The sequence below is a fragment of the Molothrus aeneus genome, chromosome 17 (assembly GCF_037042795.1).
Source record: "Molothrus aeneus isolate 106 chromosome 17, BPBGC_Maene_1.0, whole genome shotgun sequence".
NCBI lineage: Eukaryota > Metazoa > Chordata > Aves > Passeriformes > Icteridae > Molothrus > Molothrus aeneus.
Window position 1 is genome coordinate 153642 of NC_089662.1, and position 19882 is coordinate 173523.

At 43.7% G+C, this 19882-nt stretch overlaps 2 protein-coding genes across 3 annotated transcripts; one reads left to right on the forward strand and one right to left on the reverse strand.

Annotated features, from left to right (window-relative positions):
- Positions 1-1424: 1424 nt before the first annotated feature.
- NFS1 (NFS1 cysteine desulfurase) lies at positions 1425-15961 on the reverse strand. The gene is made up of 13 exons (XM_066561308.1): positions 15830-15961; positions 15662-15729; positions 14804-14920; positions 13376-13459; positions 12563-12715; positions 11551-11644; positions 8847-8981; positions 7239-7396; positions 5727-5832; positions 5473-5554; positions 4062-4145; positions 3845-3934; positions 1425-3219 (listed from the first exon to the last, which is right to left on the reverse strand). Exons 1-13 carry the CDS (start codon positions 15942-15944, stop codon positions 3156-3158), a joined length of 1350 nt encoding a protein of 449 aa, XP_066417405.1. The 5' UTR covers positions 15945-15961; the 3' UTR covers positions 1425-3155.
- Positions 15961-18520, forward strand: ROMO1 (reactive oxygen species modulator 1). Of its 2 annotated transcripts, none has more exons than XM_066561309.1 (3): positions 15961-16048; positions 16628-16758; positions 18329-18520. In XM_066561309.1, the coding sequence occupies exons 2-3, from the start codon at positions 16628-16630 to the stop codon at positions 18435-18437; spliced, it is 240 nt and encodes a 79-aa protein (XP_066417406.1). In that variant the 5' UTR covers positions 15961-16048; the 3' UTR covers positions 18438-18520. The 2 variants fall into 2 exon arrangements, with proteins under 2 accessions (XP_066417406.1, XP_066417407.1); XM_066561310.1 differs by lacking the exon at positions 15961-16048 and adding an exon at positions 16128-16257.
- Positions 18521-19882: the final 1362 nt, after the last annotated feature.

Below are 19882 nucleotides of genomic sequence, written 5' to 3' on the forward strand. Positions count from 1 at the left end.
TGGTGCTTTTCCTAAATCTATGGAGTTTACTACAATGCACTTCTGCTGGTCATTGGCATAAAGAGCAACACTGCCTCTGTTCTCCCCTGCCTATATCCTTCCATTCCAACCCTCCAGTCGCAAGAGTCATCCTAACACATTTCCTTGTTGCTAATAAGATCACAGCCCTGCAGGCACATGAATGGTTCTAACTGAAATGGTTCTCGCTTTAGATACCTTTGTTTTTTTCACTGTGTGAAGGGCAGAGCCTTGAGGAGAAGGGGGATTGGCCCAGGACCCATCCTTTGGGGATTTTCTGAGTGCAGAAAATGGGAGAGTTCCCAGCTCCGAGAGGCCCCAGCACAGGGAGGTTGCTGCAACCCAGGAGAGCCCCAAGGGTCTCACTCAGGGCCATTGTTTACAGGGCCACAAGAGATGCGCTTTAGTCACAACAATGTTTCATCCTGGCCCCACTTCAGGTCAGAAACTTTCTTTGAAAGTGGGAGAATATTATGCCATTAAAAAACAAACCAACCAAAAAACAAAACAAAAACAAAAAACAAAAAACAACAACAAAACCCCCAAACAAACAAACAAACCCCAAAAAACAAAAAAACAAAAAATAAAAAAAAACAAAACAAAAAAAAACACAAAAAAACCCAAAACAAACAAACAAACAACAAACAAACAAAAAAAAAAAACAAAAAAAACCCACCAAAAACCAAAAACCAACCAAACAAACAAACAAAAAAAACCACACCAAAAAATCCCAGGAACTCATTATACAGGACCAGTTCCTGAAGCAGTTTTTCTGATAAGCTCCAGAGGAACTGAACCCGAGGATTGTTCAAGGCCAAGGCCTAGTAAGCATTTTTCAGATCATGGTGCAGCCTGGGGGGCAGGGATACACCACCATTTATTGGCATCCAGCTGGTAAGAGTGGGATAGACTGGAGTTCCCATTCTCCAAAGGCTTTATCTGCATTCAGTGAGGTACAGCTAGATGTTCATCCTTGGCATTACTTCTTTCTGTCATAAGGGAAGTATCTCCACTATACATTTTTCCTCATCTTGTCCCATAAACATTTCAAATAAACATTTGTTACTAGTTTGAATGAGTTTCCCTAACCTTTACACGTAGAATTTTTATTTTAAATCTTATCAAATAAGAAGTGGTCAGAATCTTCAAGATTTGAGGTTCCCTTTTGTCAAAATAACCACATTAAGTTATTTGAGTTTTAAAAAAATTAGCTCAGAAGAGGCACTGAGTTTGAGGAGAATGACTCTTCAAAAGTCAAATGTCAACTCAATGATGGCAAACTTCTTACAATGTTCACAGAAAAGCTTACTCTTTTCTGTTGCCTAATGAAACCTGCAATACAGCAACTTACTGATTGTCCTGCATGGTTCACCCAAAAAGGCAGATTCAAAAAGACTGACAGTAGCCAAGTTTAATTCTTATGTGTAATTTTTTATCACTCTCAAAACACAAAGAACAATTCATAAACATATATTTCTAAAACATGCTAGGAAAGCATGTTATCACATGCTTAATCCAGAAAATATGTGGGGCCCAAGGATGAAAAAGAGTACATACAACACCACTAAAATGTATTTATGCATATGGTATTTTAAAAAATATTGTGATGAAATATAAGGTGCCAGCACTACAATATTAAAACTGCTAAAGCTCATAATTTCGAATAGAACAACCAAGGATTAGCTTTGCATTACAAACAGCTAAATCTGTCCTTAGTTACAAAAAATGCACAAGCTTCTGTTAACACAGTCCATCTTGTGAGATTCAGCTTCAGGTTTTACACAACACAGTTGATCCTCGAGGTAGATTCCATCCCATACTGAAGGTGAACATGTTGTCTATGGGGTATACCAAATTCAGCAGCTCACACAGCATCCATCAATCAACACAACTAATTTGAGAGCTCTTTGTTTATGCATTGAAAAAAAGGCACTTTGCCATACAGGGTTTGGTTTCTTACCGGAAAGATCACGAAAGGGAAGAAAGGAGAAACACTGATACAAATTAATCTCATCAAACCCTTTTTAACAGATACTTCCCCCAGCACGTGCAGGGAATGGATTCCCATGCGAATCTCTAGTCAGACAGTACAGTCTGTGAGACAAAGAAAACTTCAGTGCCAGCTGTTCTTATCTTCCTTATGTCCAGTCAAAATATACTGGCTGAGCTGCGCAGACTCCTTGCAGTGACAGAAACGAAGGGCCCATAGGCAAACCAAGTAAGAGCAAAGATCTCATGACAAGTGGAGGGAAAAAAACCCCAAAACCCCAGACTGACAGTATCTGTAGGCTGGCACTGTATCTGTTCTCTCCACCACCTCTACCACTCATGCTCCCACCAAACTGGTACTGCCACCAAAGCTGACGTATTCTGCCTATCCCCTACCCCAATCGTTAAGTTTTCTAACTTCACTAAGAAAATATTGCATGGAAAAAAACCAATGGAGGGGACAGCAAAGTGCATCATGATTGTATAATAAACTTTGGAACATAGAAAAACCTTTTGAATTAATGCACACACACAAAAAAAAGATGCACACACAAAGAAACCAAGGAAAATAGGTGAAAAATACTAAATTTCAGAAAAAAATTGTTCTTAACTATACATAAAACTTATCTGTGAAGGCACATAGCCACACTGAGGCATCACTTTCCTCTAGAGATCTAAGTGTCCTCCTAACTGAGAATGTCTTGCAGTACAAGGCATTTGAGAGGCAAAACCCAGCTGATGTTGCAGGATACCTACCTCAAACAGAACAAATTTGCAACAGGTCTGTGGTGCAAACACAACAGTGACTTGGGATGAATTACACCGAGAAGCAACCTCTTGCCAGAATTCACTGGCCTAGGAGTAACACACTGATTTAATTTTCTCATTAGAAAATTCATTTCTGAATAAATTACATTTTAGCATAAATTTCTGTGTGTCAACAGAAGCACAGTGTGTGTTGGATCAGCCTGCCTTTCTCCATGTTAAAAACTAGTTTTATTTTTGGCTTCTTAGATTTTGTGGTCTGAAAAGGTAGTTCTCCAGTCAAACTGCAAGTGTCAGAAAACAGAAGTTCTGCATAATTTGCTCTAGACTGTGCAGAAAAATGCATTTTAATCCATATCTAGTCCATGGATAGCAATGTTTTCTCAGTGCTGAGTCCATTTAATGCTTTTGAGGTCAATTCCATCCTGCACCATTTCCCAGAGAGGGCTGTAAAGAAAAGGAGAAAACTGAGGGCTAGTTAAAATGCACAGGACATCATCAACAATAATTAAACAGATTTTTTCAATGACACAAGGAATTAGGAGATATCTATCTGCCTGTCTTGCCCTTCTGGAGGTCAGTGAGCTTCAGGTGATCAGCCTTCAACTGTGTTCTCAACCAAAAATACAAGAGATGAGAGGGCAGATGCTCCACCTCATTTCCTGCTCCTACTTTCAGCATAAAGCACTGGTGTCTCTGAGACTGAGCCCTAGCATTTTTACTGTCCAGATCAGTCACCAGTCTTTCAGTTTCATCAGAATAAAACAATTTATCAATACATTAACTCAGTAATACCATCTCTGGCTTAAAATCTCCTAGGTACTGCCCTATGTGCCTGCCCTACTCATATTCTTTCTCTGAATAGAAAAGGTTTGGTGTCAGGTTTGTTTCCTTAGAAATTTGTGACTAATGTTAAAATCAAGCTCCTACCCACCCGGGGGACAATGTTGCTGATATAGAGAAATACCAGCAAATTCCTGAAGCAAACAATTACTTGCAAGTAACTAAATCCAATTCTTCCCATGATTATCACACCTACAAAGTCTTTGTGTTCAATGAGACAATATCTCACCTCATTTCCCTCAGCCTCTTCACATGCTGTATGCACTTCTGCACTGTATAATCCACTTCTTCTTCTGTAGTGAAACGACCGATGCCAAACCTAAACCAAAAGAAAATCATTAAGGAACTGAATAACAAGTACATGAAGAGGGTGGAACATATCTACTATTTATTTTTATCAGGAAAGAAAAATATTTGGAAGCATAAGGGCAGACCACACCACACACCTTATAGATGAGTGAGCCAAGTCTTCATCTGTTCCGATTGCCCGCAAAACATAGGAAGGCTCCAGAGAAGCTGATGTGCAAGCACTGGGAAAGAGTAGGCAGGGAAATGTCAGACTTTTGCTTAATCTCCTCTAACAAAGAACAGGTCACTTACCTCTTTACAACACTGTCTATCAACTTCCCCAGCCTCCTAGAAACCACAAGTGAATACAAGCAAGTAAAGTGATATTTCTGCTACTGAAGAAAAAAAGAATACAAGAAGCAGGCATTATTGAGAAATTAGAGTAATAAATTAGGAGTATAAGGAAAGGAGAGAGAATACAGGTAATACACAAGAATAAACACAATGCCACATAGAGGCAGCAGGAATGCAGATTAAGAAGTAGCTGAAGTAGAGGCTGTGAAAAAAAGACAGAAACTATCCAGAGAAGGTAACACGCCAGGAACATAAAAGGAAAAAAAAAAAAGACTTCACAAGCTGCTGTTTGGCAGCAGAACAAATAAATGAAAAACAGTGCACAGAGGGATCCAGAGCAAGATGATTGCAGTTGTCAATAGAGAGAGCTTCCACTTTGCAGCAGTATACCGTGACTCAGTTTTTACAGGTAGCAACATGCAGTGCCAATTGGAGAGCTGTAAAAAGCTCCCCAGTGCACTAAGTAGAGACTCAAAAGAGATCTTCACATTACAGAAGTGTTTGGCTTCAGGGACAGTCATGTGGAGACTTGCTCTTCCTCCTCATAGTGCCAACTAGTTTCTAATTAGGATATGTTGACCGCTTTGTTCTCAAAGGTGAGAGAAGGAGAGGAGGGGCATCTTTACACTCCATCATTTCATCCTGAACATCAGGTTTGTCTGGGTAACTGAAATATTCCTCATCACTCCTGTAGTCAGGAGAGCTCCATAAAAGCACATGCAATTTTCTTTCTCACTTTTGCATTTAACACAGGAACTATGAGCTGATTTAATTCAGATATGTACCCAGCTTCGCTAATTGCAGTAAAAATCTGCCGAAGGACAGAAGCTGTTCAAATCTTGGTGGCCTTTAGAATAAAAGTGTCACCAGTAGAAGTTAAGGCTACTCAAATAACCAGTTTGCAAGACTAGTCGGTAGGAAATTCTAGGTTAATTTTGTGGTTTTGTGGGGGTCTTTCTGTTAGGATATTTTTGCTTGGTTTTTGTTTAGTTTTGTTGTTGTTTGTTTTTTTCTTCCAGGATAAATAAATTTGACCTTCAGTTGAAATGTGTCCCTAAACACCACTGTAGAATGTAATCAATGCCAGGCTGCTCATTAACTGAGTATGTGAATACAGGGCACAGAGGAAACTACTACTTAGCTTTTACCTTCATTAGCAGATGCTATTTTCTCTCCAAAATATACACTGCTATCCTTCCCATACATTCCACATACCTTCCTGAAGACAGAGCCACATCTTTCAGAGCCATCAGAAGACTCTCCCCTTCCACATATGCAAAAGATAAATTGATGCATCCTACATACACATAAATAAAATAGAAAAAAAGAATCCATCAACTGAAATCTCAGGCAAATTGTCCCCTGCAAGGCAGGATTTGCATCATGTGCTCAAGTGCATTATTCAGCCATAGCCATTAACATCAAGGAGCCAGACAGTACTAACGGGCTCAGAATTTTGCTTGAGTTACCTGGATAGCGATGCTTTTGATCTCCATTCATCACCACATCAGGAACTTCACTCATTATTTTTGTAACCAATCGTTCTGCCAATTGTGAGATTCGCTTATGGTCATACTAACAGAGAAACCAGAAAAGACACAAATAATAAACAGTGTACACTCAGACCTCACTCAAACTGCTTCATGTCACCAGTTGCAAGCAGAATTAAGTAACTGGGTTTGGCCAGACAAGGGAATGAACATAGCTGAAACTTAAACTGTTAAACTTTGCCTGCTCTAGACACTGTTTTAAAAGAGAATAACCTCTTGGCTTGTAGCTAGCTCAGTTTTCACAAATGTTTCAAACCATTCAGAAAGATCTACCTACACAAGCTGCCAAACCGACTTTCATAACAGCATTGAGTTCTTTGGGTTTAAAGACAAGTTAGGCAGTGCAGAAGATGATGCATTTTGCACACAAGAAAGGGCTCCTATTATGACAAGTGCCTCTTATTTCCCAGGAGCTCTCTAACTGTACCACAGAAAGACATGGACTTGCAAATGACTATGAATTCAGCTTTTACAGTAAGTAACCTGCATGGTGAGAACTGCCCATGTGCAGTGTCTTCCTCGAGACTGAAAAATGAGGTCACTTATACCAAGAAAGCAGTAAGGTGTAGGATCAGCTTTGGCACACAGGACTGGCCACATGCACACATGCAATTCATGCTTGTTTACACTTGAAAAAGTTAAAAGAAAACCAGGCTAGCTCCAACACCAGTTGGTTTTAAAATGCCGTAACTCTGCCAGGCAAGGAGGAGAATCCAGATTGGAGGTTTGTGCAGAATTCAGACTCTGCAGGATCCCTAGCCTCAACTTCCATAATCACACAGCTCAGATGGTGGAATTCTGCCTATCTCCTGGAAAGAAGCCTGATCCTTGGGTGCAGGTATCTGGCCTATGCATCCCATTGTCACTGTAAGTATTTTTACATTCCAGCTGTAAGGAAGACATTGGTGCCCACAAACCAATGTAGCAGCATACAGAGGCTCAGACACCAGACCTAGCAAGTAAACTTTACTGTCCAAGCTAGAAAAAAAAGAAAATAAATTCTTAGTTGCAAAGATGCAGTAAACTTGAAATTATACTTAATAGGTGCAATACACATAATAACAGACTGGGAAGTTTTATTTTTTCAATATACATTATATAAACATGACAGTCATTTCAAAGATGTTGCTAATACACATGTGCATAATGGAGAAGTAAATACAAGCACATAAAAACCATATTTCACTAAAACTGTCAATTGTAGCCTTGTTGTAGAAAACTATGACTCTTCAAGAAAAAAGAAACTTTAGAAAGAACTTACAATCACCCAAAAACATCCCTTAAATTCTCAAAACATTCACTTAATGCTAAAACATGAGAATCAAATTTAACTCAGTTACATGGCTGCAAAAAGACCTAAGGAATCCAAAATTTAAATGGTGCTTTTACACTATTTTCTGGAACCCGGGAAAAGTATCCTGCTGCACATACCTCCATCTCCTGCTGTGCCACTTCACATGCTGCCCCCAGTCCCACTGCTAGAGGTGTGGGCACAGTCCCAGACCGCAGTCCTCTCTCCTGGCCTCCCCCACTCTGCAGGGGCTCTAGCCTGACACGTGGTCGACGGCGAACATAGAGAGCACCAACCCCTTGGAAGCAAGGAAAGCTGTTTTACCATAGGCCCAGAGTTCTGAAATTATGAACAGGGACTCCAAGCTTTGGTAACATTCCTTATTTCCACAGCAAAAACACATGTGGACACTTAACTGGGGAAAAATAAAGCGAACGAGTTCAGTGTTATTCTCTAGGAAATGGTGTTTGTCCCCAATAACCATGTTGAGGCTTGCAGAGCTTCAGCCATGGGAGCTCAGCTTCTTCCACTCTGCTTCAGTCACCCAAGGACTCAGTGCTTCTCTTCCTTCCCACAATTCCTGTACACAGCTGAAGTTCAGCCCCTTGCACTAAAGTTTTTATGGGCATTCACCAGTGTTCTCTTTACTGACTTCCAAATTCTTTCCCTCGATTACTAGACTAGCACCAGTCCCAGGAGTGCTCTCCCTTTCTTCTCATTAGGAAGACTCATTAGTGGCAACAATTTTCAGCGAGTGGATTAGATAAGCCAGTTTTGCTAGTCAGTCACTTTAGTGCTCTACTCTCCTCACCTTGAAACCAAATTTTCATGTCTTTGAGTGCCCTGGTACACTTAATAAGTGACTGTCACCACAGGAAGGACAGCTGCAACTTCCCGGCATAACAAATGGTGAAAATTTATGTCTATCACCTGTCCAAAATTACTAGTTGAAAACTTAGTCCTTGTCCAGAGATAATGTCTTCAGCTCTCAGCAGAACTCAGAAAAAAAAACCAAAAAACCCTTGTTGAAAAATAAGAATTTTGTCTTTTGTTTCTGAATAGGATAACAAAAGTTATAATATTATATATATAATGTTATATATAATATAATGTTATAAATTAAAATGCTGTATGTATAGCATACAGCAAACCTGATTTCTGGCTCTGTAACACCCACTGTCACAAACCAAATAGACCTTGGCAATAATAATAGCTGAATTTTTAGTATTTGTCAGTCAACCAGAAAATGTATAGCTGGATATTAAACCCCATTCTGCAAAGAAAATGCACAAATGGAGTTGTTGGAATGGAGCCACTGGAAGTAGATAACAATCAAAAATCACCAATCAGGTACCTTTTGGTCTCCTTGTTTCAAATCACACTCTGGTCTAAACTTTGCTCTATAACCAAGTGATTTCATTTCAATAATTTCAGTATTAGTTCTGCTTCACACCAAGCAGATGACTCCTGAAAAACCCACTGCTGCTATGCTGCCACCATCATACAACACACTTTCTTTTTTCAGTGAAGCCACCTCAACCCATCTAGCATTGAAGATCTGCTTACTGCAGCTCTATGCTGGCAGCAATACCTGAGCTACACTGAAGTCTGTCCAACACCATTCAGAACAGCTTTCTACAGCTTAAGTAACTGACACTGTGACAAATGGATTTGACTTCATACCTTGTGTTGTTACCTTAAGGTAGATATGGAAACAACAATTCCCTATAAAGCACTTCAGTGAGTACCTTTGGGCCCATAAATTTTATGGCCACTGATGCTCATTAAGTCAATTTTCATGTTGTTGACGTCCATAGGAATTTTACCAATCGCTTGTGCAGCATCCGTGTGGAAGAAAACCTTATGTGCACGGCAGATCTCACCTGTAATAAAAACACCAAACCAAAACCAGATTACCTTAACTAATTGCTATGATCCCAAAGATTCCAGCACTGGATCTAAAGCATGACTGAATCTAAACCAACAGCAAGTTATTGAGCTATCTGAGGTGACAAAGGCAGAAATGAGGGCTGTGATGTTTCTTTTATACTGAAGTGGCTAAAGGTGTGCAGGGGCTACTGTAGTTTGATGCCTTGGCACAGGTTTAGACAGGTAAGACTACAGTGAATTTCTCCAGCGGAGAAGTTAAAAAGTCTTCTACTGTTAAGAATTGAGATTATTTCCAAATCCACACCTAACAAGTTTAAGAAGAAATGGTTACATGAAATATCAAAGTCTCCACACAGAAATGACTCCACAGTTGGAAAATATTGGTTTTTCTTGGTTCTTTTTCTTTTCAACGTCCAGTACAAGCCAGCCTTCCTTTCAAGTTTCTATTTGCCATGTATTTTTATGTCATTCCCTCTATTTTCCAGGTTTTCCAACACTCAGCTTCAAAAACATTCTCACAATTGTCACACACACACTTATTACTACCACATGAAGTCAGCTGAGCTGGTCACCAGGCTAAAATATATGAAGAAATAATGTATTGTTCATGGGCAGTAAATGTAACTATTATTTATTTGTGTCATCAAAAAAATCACAATACATCTTCCACAGGATCTGCACAGCTGCATCCGAGACCTCTCCTCTGCACAAGAGGTTCAACATGGTACTTCACAGGACAAGTAACCCCCTGTGGTCCAGCAAGGTCAGGCCACAGGCAATACCAGGCCACAGGCCACACAGTAACAGGGCCTCAGGTTCCCTCTGCAAGGCCTCAGGCCTGGCCTGTTGGACCTGTTCAAGGTGTTAGGAGAACATACCAGGGGGACTACAGCTGGCACCAGCTGTCTCTGGCATTTAAACATGGGACCATAGTAAGGACCTTGACAATATAAGCACAGGAGGAAAAAAAGAATCCTTGAGGCTATAAGCAACTCACTGATGGTCAAATGCTTGTCAACAAAGAAACAGAATCAACCTTGAAAAACTTTGGCAAAAATGCTGCTTTGAGCTTAATGGAGAAAGAAATAAATGCAGCAGCTAAGGAAGAAAACCAGATGCATGAGATGCCTTCCACAGCCTAAGAAAACAATATCCTATGGAATATGTACTCCAGAGCAGTCCAAATATTGTCCAAAAACTCAAACATCTTATCAAAGGCTATCTTGAATATGAAGGTGTGCTGGTTTTGGCTGGGGTAGAGCTAACTTTCTCCACAATGGCTAGTATTGGTCTGTGTTTTGGATTTGTGCTGAATACAGGGGTAATAATAGATGTTTCTGATATTGCTGACCAGGGCTTGCACAGAGCCAAGGCCTGTTCTGCCCCTCATATGGCCTTACTGGCAAGGGGGCTGTGGGTATGTGAGAGGCTGGGAGGAGACACACCCAGGACAGGTGACCCAAACTTACCAAAGGGATATTTCAGACCGTGTGACATATGCCATACACTCTTAGTATAGAAAACTGGGAGGAAGAAGGTGGAAGCGGGAGACATTTGGAGTGACGGTGTTTGTCTTCCCAAATCACCACTGCATGGGATGGGGCCCTGCTCTCCTGGAGGTGGATGAAGACCTGCCTGTCCATGGAAAGCAGTATGGAATTCTTTGTTTTTCTTCGCTTGTGTGCATGGTTTTTGCTTTCCATATTAAACTGTCTTTAACTCAACCCATGCATTTTCTAGCTTTTACCATTCCAATTGTCTCCCTGATCTTTCTGGTAGGGGAGTGACTGAGTGGCTGCAAGGTGCTTGGTTGCCAGCTCGGGTGAGACCAGGTCAGAAAGGGTATCTGTATATGTTTTGCTACTGTCACAGTAAACTATCAACAAATCACCTGGGATCTAGGGATCTGGAGGATCATCAGGGAGGCACCTGCTCACCCTGCTTGCTCCAACAACCGTGGTTCTCCAGGGTCTCCCTTCATCTGCTCTGAGGTCCCTGTCACTCCACCTGCCAGCTCAGAGCCTGGCTCACCCTCTCCCTGCCTCCTGTTCCAGAAGCATAGCTCTTCAGTGGGCTTTTGGCCTACAAAGCAATTGTTTATGACTCTATACGACAATACTGGGGGAAGGATTGCCCAAGTGTGGTGCTCACTGTCCTCTCCCACTCCAAATCCTGCACATTTCTCCTCCTAAACACTACAAGTGCTCAATAAATCATTATAGTACATAAGCTCAATTTTGGCCAGTTATTCTGTACAATTTTTTAATCCATCGTACAGTCCAATGAATTGCAGCTGATCCATCCAGAGCAATGATTGCTGCAATGCTCACCATAAAGGTAGTGAATTTCATTCCCATTTCTCTTTTGAAATCAATTTTTATTTGGGACAGCAGTATTATTTATTTATAGTACATTTTTTATTTGAAAATATTTATGTTATTATTTTTTCCTTAGCTATATTACACCTAATCTTTTGCATCAGTTACATTTGGAGATGAAAACATAATCTAAAATGAAGCAGAAGCAACCTTAGCTGGCATCTAGAAGCCACAGTGTACTTACCAATGTCATGTATTGGCTGCTTTACTCCTATTTCATTATTTACAGTCATTACAGAGACCAAACTTGTATCGGGCTGGAATGCAGCCTCCAGCTCCTGTTGAAAGATTCAGAAGGACAAAACTTGTGACTAACAGAGAAGCAGGATTCCTGTGCACATCTTCAATTTACCAGCAACTCAACCATCAGTCCCTCATTTGCAACAAACACTTAGGGTTCTGACAAACAGCCCTGGGGAGAACACTAACCCATGTGAACATTAAATGCCTGTAGGAAGAGGAGCGAATCAATTGTGTTTCTGCATGTCCTTACCCTTCAATGCACCTGGCACCACACTTGATTAAATAAAATCTCAACAGGCTTTGCTATATCCCATATATGTCTCTGAACTATTTTCTTTAATGAATTAACCCCCCACAGTACAGCTTAAGCCTCTTCCAGCCAATGTGAGGCTGGCTGTAAAGGAACTGCTCTTTATACAAAGTCACATCACATCTGCAGCAACATGCTCAGAAAACATCACTGGTTACTGTACCTACAGGCTGATCCCTCAGTCACATCACAAACCACTGCTCTCCATGGCAGGTGAGGGACTGGGAATAGAACTGTTGCTGCCCTGTGCTACAGGACCTCAACGATGAACTAAAAACATACAACTTCTAAATTTTAGGGCTGCAGCCAGTACATACAGAAGGGCTGGCTCATGGACAGCCATAGGAAGTACTGTAATCAGTGAAACAGTGCCTCAAGTACTGGGCTCCTTATAGGGTACTCAACAGCTCCACCTGCACAGCAGCAGCTGAACGGTGGGACAGGAGGTGGATGTTCTGGTTGTGAAAAAGTGTAGGATGTTAGACAGAACAGAAAATCCTTCTCCAGATCTGACAGATTTAACTGTGATTCTCATACTACTTTATGATATTTATTATCCTTTTAGAGGAGACAAGGTTTTGAGCATGAATTTGAAGCAAAAGCTTCTTCCTTTTTTAGTTTCTTTCTGTCAGTAACAACTTACCTTCAGGTCTATGAGCCCATTTTTTTTAACAGGTAGATATGTGATGTGAAAACCTTCTGTTTCCAGGGAACGACAAGAATCCAACACACACTTGTGCTCTGTTTGCGTAGTAATGATATGCTTTTTTCTGGATTTATAGAACCTTGCAACACCCTGTCAGGCACAGTCCATGAAAAAGAAATTGGCCACTGAAGTAAGCAGGCATTACACAGTATGATTGGAAATAAGAAATTACTACTTAGATATAGTTCATTTGGATCTTTCCTCTTTGACCCAAGTCATGAATCTAAAAGGTACTGACAGATAATCCACACTACGTATCTCCATCAGCACCTGCTTTTCAAAGCATCTTTCAAAAACTTTGTGAAAATCTTTATTGCTGTTAAGCTGTAGAAGCCATTAACCAAAGCATTTTTTTGAAAACTTTTGCAAAGGAGTCATAAACACTGAGAAGTCTGAACAACCACATACTACATACAAAACCTAGTCTTCATAAGAAAAAGGTTTCTAATCTGCATGTCCACTATATTTCACAATAAAGATTTTAATTACATAAGCAGAAGGAATGTATTTAGTGCATGTGAGATAAACATCAAATATTTTACACTGCCCTCAAAATCATGTCCCAGGCATCAAAACATTCGTCCATATATTTCCTCCACATATGTAACAGAGTATCACAAAAAGTAAATCCAGAAATGCAAATATGTTATACTCCAACATATTATTAACATTTAAATTGTTGAGAGACGCACACAGTTCTTAAATACAAAATTTTAACATAATAAATAAGAATCAGTATAAACTTTTTACCTTAATTGCCATATTATTGGACTCTGTTGCACCACTGGTAAATATAATTTCCCGTGAATCAGCTCCTATTAAATCTGCAACTTGCTGTTTAAAAAGAAATACAAATTTGACTTGTTAAGAAAACATACAATAAATTCACTACAGCAAAATATATGTGAAACGTTTTCAAGAATACTCCCTTGAGCTTCAAAGGATTACAGATGCTACCTAACAAAGTTATGCTAAAAATAGTCTAAATATCTGAATTATAAAATACACAAGGAATCCACAGTCATTAGAAGTGGTATTAAGCACTAACCTGTTATAACACAGATAAAAGCTTAAGTAGACAAAAACCCATTACATATTACTTAAAAAAATGAAAAACATCCTTCCCTAAGATTAGAAGAATGATAAGATATGGAGTTAGTCCAATGACTGCAGCAACGTGCTTGTGACTCCAGGAAACCAATAACAATTTCACTTAAAGTATTGGTTTATGCCACTTCAGTTGCTCTAATCTCACTGTTGGAGCAAGTGCCAGCTTCTGCACCTCGGACTGGAGAACCCTGGGAGTCCAGACAGATTGGGGAACAAGAGGCTGGAGAGCAGCAGCACAGAAATCTGAGACCTGGAAGTTTGGGCTGAGGGCAAGTGGAACAGGAGCCAGCAGTGCCCTGGCAGCCCCAAGGGTCAGCCTGTCCTAGGGGACATCAGGCCCAGCATTGCCAGTCGAGCAAGGGGGAGACTGTCCTGCTCTGCTCTGCACTGGGGAGGCTGCACCTCAAGTCCTGGGGGCAGTTTGGGGCAAATCTATATAAGGATATGAAGTAATCAGAGAACATCCAGAGGAGGGCCATGAAATGGTTAAGGGCCTAGAGGAAAGTCTGTAAAACAAACAGCTGAGGTCACTTGGTTCCTTCAGTCTGAAGAAGAAGAAACTGAAGTCAGACCTCAGTGGGGGCTGCAGCTTCCTCATGAGGGGCATCAGAGAGGCAGCTCTCTGCTCTCGGTGACCAATGACAAGGCTTGAGGAAACAGATAGAGCTGTGTTGAGGAAGTGTAGGTAGGATAGTAGGAAAAAAGTTTTTTACCCAGAGGGTGGTCAGGCACTGGAACAAGCTCCCCAAGGAAGTGGTTACAGCCTTAAGCCTGCCATAGTTCAAGGAGTGTTTGGAGAATGCTCTCAGGTGGTGGGATTGTTGGGGCATCCTGTGCAGGGCCAGGGTTGGACTTCATGATGCTTGTGGTTCCCTTCCAACTTGAGGTATTCTATGAGTCTATCTTTTCCTACAATAAATCTACTAAAGTACAGTTAAGCAAAGAGGAAGCTGCTAAATCCAGCCTACAGAGAACAGGGATTTTTTTCTTCCTTTTTTGTTAGGTTCTTTTGACCCTGATTTTCCTCAGCAGCAGGAAAACCAACGCAACCAACAACCAACAACTCACCCGCCTCGCTTTCTCCATGGCAGCCTCACTTTCCCAGCCATAGGCGTGGGTCCTGGAGTGGGGGTTGCCATAGTAGGCTGTCAGGTATGGGAGCATGCTGTCCAGGACTCTGGGATCCTGTGGAACACAAACCACCCAGCCTTAGAAAAGGAGAAGGGAAACTATATCTGTTCTCTCTGGACATAGCCCCTTGCCACAGTATCAGCAGCACTTCTGTGGCAGTGTCTTGCTTTAGCCTAGGCCTGACCTTAAAAACTTGAGGCTATTACATGTTACGTGTAACACAAGTTATGCTCTGTGCACATAACCCTGATCTGCACCGAAGGTCAAAGAAGAACAAAATCATTTGAGAAAACAGAATCACAGACTAGTGTGGGTTGGAAAAGACTTTAAAGCTTATTTTGTTCCACGCCCCTGCCACGGGCAGGGACACACCATCCACTAGATCCGGTTGCTCCAAGCCCCATCCAACCTGGCCTTTCTTCTGAGCAGAAAAAAACCAAAGTCTTAAAATGTTAAGAAAAATGTCAGATCAGTATTTTGGCTGAATTCACTTCCTGCTTCTCTCAACTGTCTCCACTCCCGCAGGGGTCGGTGCGAGCCCCTTCGCGGCTCGGCCACGCTCCGGCCCTGCGGCACTGGGGCTGCCCATCCAGGGGGCTGCCCCGGCGTAGATACAGCCCTTCCGGGGGATGCCCGAACTGCCCTGTGGTGACAGGAACAGCCTGTGTCGCTACAGGTGGCGCCGAACGCCGCCTCTGTCCCCCACGGCCGCTCGAGACACACGCGACCGCTCGGGCAAGAGAACCGGGAGTGTGGGGGCCCCGCTCCGCTTCCCGAGCTCGGTACGGCCCTTACCAGCGGGGTGGTGGCCTGGACATCCATGTAAAGCGGCCGAGGAGCACCGCCGCCATCGATGGCTCGCCCTGAGGGGAGAAGAGGGGGAAAGCTGCTGCTGTCAGGGGCCGGCAGGAGCGGGGGAGCTGTTCCTTCCAAGACAGGGGCTCTGCCCGACCGCGGCCTTACCCGATCCCGATCCCGATCCCGATCCTGGTCTCGGTCCCGGTCCCGGTCCCCCCGCTCGGAACCGCCGCGGGGCTCGTTCGCCCCTCAGGGCCGCCAAGCGCCGCCACAGCAGCATAGCGCGCGACGCACAGAGCAGGGCGTGCCCCCCTCTTCTTGTACGTCACGGCGCGCGCCGGAAGCGAGGCCCAGACAGGCGGAGGCGCGGTGCGGCCTAGCGAGGTACGGGCGGGGCGGGGACCCGGGAACGGGAACGGGAACGGGGCGGGGGCGGGGCGCTAGTGAGGTAAAGCGCGCGCTGACGACCCCGGTTCGCCTCTGAGAGTTCTTGCGCCTAGCAACGGCGATGGCCGCCGTTCCCGGGGAGTCCACGGCCTCCACGGCCTGAGTATCTGCACTAAGTCCTCGGCCTGGCCTCGATCTCCCTAAGGGTGAGTTCACTGCCCGCTCCTCTGCCTCCGAGACCAAGCGGCAGCCGGTCGGGCCAGCAGTGGAGGCTCGGTCAGGTGCCGCGTGTGCTGCTCGCTAGGGACTGAGAACACACAGGGTGAGGCCCCGAAACAGCCTCGGTAGCCACAGCGGCGCTCGCAGGAGCTTATTGAGTGGAAACGAAGCCGTCGATCCCTCCTTGTCCTTCCTATCTGACAGGCAAGGAAACAAGCCTGGGAGCCAGCACAACCTCCTGCGCTGCACGCGCGAGAAGCTCTGAGCTGCACAGCCTGGCCTGCCAGCCCAGTTTGGTTATAGAAGTCTGTTAGACAAAGCAGTAAATCGATGTGGGTATTGTCCTTTCTTTTTTAGATGCCGGTGACCGTGGGCCCATATGGGCAGTCGCAGCCCAGCTGTTTCGACAGGATAAAGATGGGTTTCATGATGGGTTTTGCAGTGGGCATGGCTGCAGGAGCGCTGTTCGGCACATTTTCCTGCCTCAGGTATGCCAAGGAAATGGCTTCCACAGGCAAGTGGTGACAGGGAGATAGCCAGAGAGAAATGGTCATGCTGTGGGGTTGGGAAGGGGTTGGGTCTGGTCCTGTGCCAGTCCCATGAGTGACTCTGTCTGTGACTCCCAGCTACTGCTGTAAACCCCTGGCCTAAAAAATGTGAGTGTGGTGCTGGCAGGGCATCACCTCTGGGTGCCCTGTATGCCGGGAGGTCACAGTTTCACGGACCTTTTCTTGCCTCTTGTAAGGAAGGTTCATTGGGAAGCTGAGGCTGTGGAGGATCACCTTCAGGAGGAACCAGATGAATTGTCTATGCAGATACATGTGCAGCCCTCTCCTGGCCCTAAGGCTTCCTGAGGTGCTCTGTAAGCTCTCAGTGTCTGCATCGTGGTCCCTTTGTGTGTCCCATGCCCTGCACAGAGGCAGTTACCAAACTGACCCTGAGTCTGAATGGCAGGGGTGTGGGTACACCCATGGCTCGCATTGGCACAGTCCCACTGTGCAATGGAGAGTGACAATATTCCACCTTCCCCTGGAACTCAGCACGCTGACATGAAAACAAGCTGTGTTTGTTGCTCTGTGTTTGCTCTGGTACTATTGACTGGCTTTGCACATTTATCTATGACAAAGAATCACTGAAGTCAGCTCTTTCATACTTTGCAGAACTCTATTTGATGGTTTTTACCTGTGATTAAACATGGGAGATGATTTGGTAGTGAGGTGAAGGAGGAAGAGGTACAAATCTTAATCCAATGGGAGTTTGAAGTTTTCTAATCTCTCTCAGTTCCCAGAGGGTAAGCAGCATTATGCTGGCAGAAGATACATATTAAGGGCATTTAGAAGGATCAGTGAGAGTGGTTCTGTTGTACTTGAATGACACAGCTACAGTACTTCTGCTGTTCTATTTTTGAGAGAAAATCTTATGTTTTAAGAATGAAGTGCATGAAATTCCTTAGACTCTTAAGTCACTGCACTGTTTAAAAGCCAAATATTACAAGAGCTTCTTGAGACAGAACGATTCTTTTTGTTTTAGTCTGACATCAGATAAGTGAAAAATGGAGAACAGAAACACCTTTTGAAGTTTCTAGGCCTTTCAGGTGTCCCATATTAAAAACACAGAGTCAGTAGTAAATAAAAATTTAATTTTAAGTTGGTGATATTAAAAGACTGCCACTACAGCTCGAGAGGATGGCAGTACGACAGCTCAGACAACTCTTTGTACTCTGGCAAGTGAAATACTTGGCCAGCATTTTTTTTCCTGTATTAAGGGTATTTGGGACACCAGGATGCAAAGCTGTGCCTGCTAAGGGTGTGGCAGGAAGGTTCCACTGCAGGAAAAATACACATGGGCCATGTGAGGTGAGGACCACCCAAGAGCCCCTGCAGTAGCACAGGGCACTGCACCCAGTCTGTGGGGAGGCAGCTGTACAATGGCACAGATTTAGACTGAAGAAGTGTTCAATTTGCAACCATGAGCTGATTGTCTCAGATGTTTTCTGCTGCACATGTGATCTGTCAGGTTTCAGCTTTTATATAATCCCTATGATTTTCTTTATCTCAGGATTGGCATGAGAGGACGAGAGCTGATGGGTGGAGTTGGCAAAACGATGATGCAAAGCGGTGGGACGTTTGGGACGTTCATGGCCATTGGTATGGGAATACGCTGCTAATCTGGAGTTTGGGATTTACCCCAGAGTGCCCCCACCCAGCCATTCCTCCGCTGTACAATAATAAAATCTTTAGATACCTGGAAGTGAGAGCTCTCAATGAAACAGCACAGTCTTACCCTCTGTGCTCTGCTGATTGTAAGCACACCTTTTACAAAATTTCTACTTTCTTCCCATCTCTTTCTCCCAAAACAATGAGAATTAATAATCATTTTTACTACATTGAAGTTCCTGTTTTACAGATAGAAGTACACCACACAAGTTTCTCCCTTTGGCACTTGGGCAGCTCACATTGCTGATGTGGATGTGGAGCTACTTTGTCCCTTCTTGTGGTCCTCAGTCTAGGAAAGTTAGATGGTGGGTACTTCAGATTAATTATCAAATTTCTGTCCTCTTGCAAAAAAAGGTGGGTTGAAGCTGGTCACATTTCTGAATTCAAAGAGTCATGGGGCAAATGCCCTCAACACTGTAAGGGACCCGAGGATCCAGGCAGCTCCTGTAAGAGCTGTGCTTCCAGAAACAAAGCCTTTTCTTTCATTCTGGTCTAGCAGGCCTGCAAGGTGGTCAGGACTTCCCTAGGAAAGCATGGGAATACCTCCTCATCCTCCCCAGCCCCAAAACCACTGCCTACAGCTGACATAGGAAAGGTGTTGGGTGTTGTTGTCTTCCACTACTTGCCTTTTGAAATAAGGCCTCTTTCTGCTCCTCCTTTAGTTCTGTGTAAGGAAGACGTGAGCTATAGCACTACCTCAACTGGCACCTGTACAGCCTGGACCTGGTACAAGTGCCTTTTCCCCAGTTTTTTAGGCAGAAACACAAATTCATGACTCAAAGCCTGTTGTCAGATAAAGCCCACCTAGAGAGCCAGCTTTACTTCTTCAGCTGTGTTACTATTCCCAGGATCCTGCTGTATTCCCAGCCCCTCTCCACTTTTACCTTTTGCTTGCTCCAAGTTCTTTGATTAAGGACAGGTCCTTGCCCCACTGCAGCTCAAGGACAGCTACAGCCCTAGAGGCTGCAGAGCAGATCCTCTCCCCACAATACTACAGAACACCCGCAGCACTGCTGCCTGCCCCACCTTCACCCACTGCCAAGGAATGTACTGTTCTCCCTACTCTCTCCACCTTGGTCTTCTCTTAGTGGTTAAAAAGGCCAGGGAGATGGGACAGGGAGAGAAAAAGCAAAGCACAGGGGCAGGTTCCCTCTAGAAACCAGACTGAAAGCAAATGTAACTGACTCCTCCAACCCCAGGACTCTCAACCATTTGTGAAGGATGGGAGTGGAGGTGGGCAGGAGGGCTTTGTCTCTGGCCTGAACTTTAAGCATGCCTGAGGAGGATAGGAGTTGTGCCCAGATCCTCAGCAACCATGGCCACACTGCACAGAGGGCTGGGAACAGCTTCTGCACGTACTCCGAGCACGACAGCCCATGGCGTACCTGCATACTGT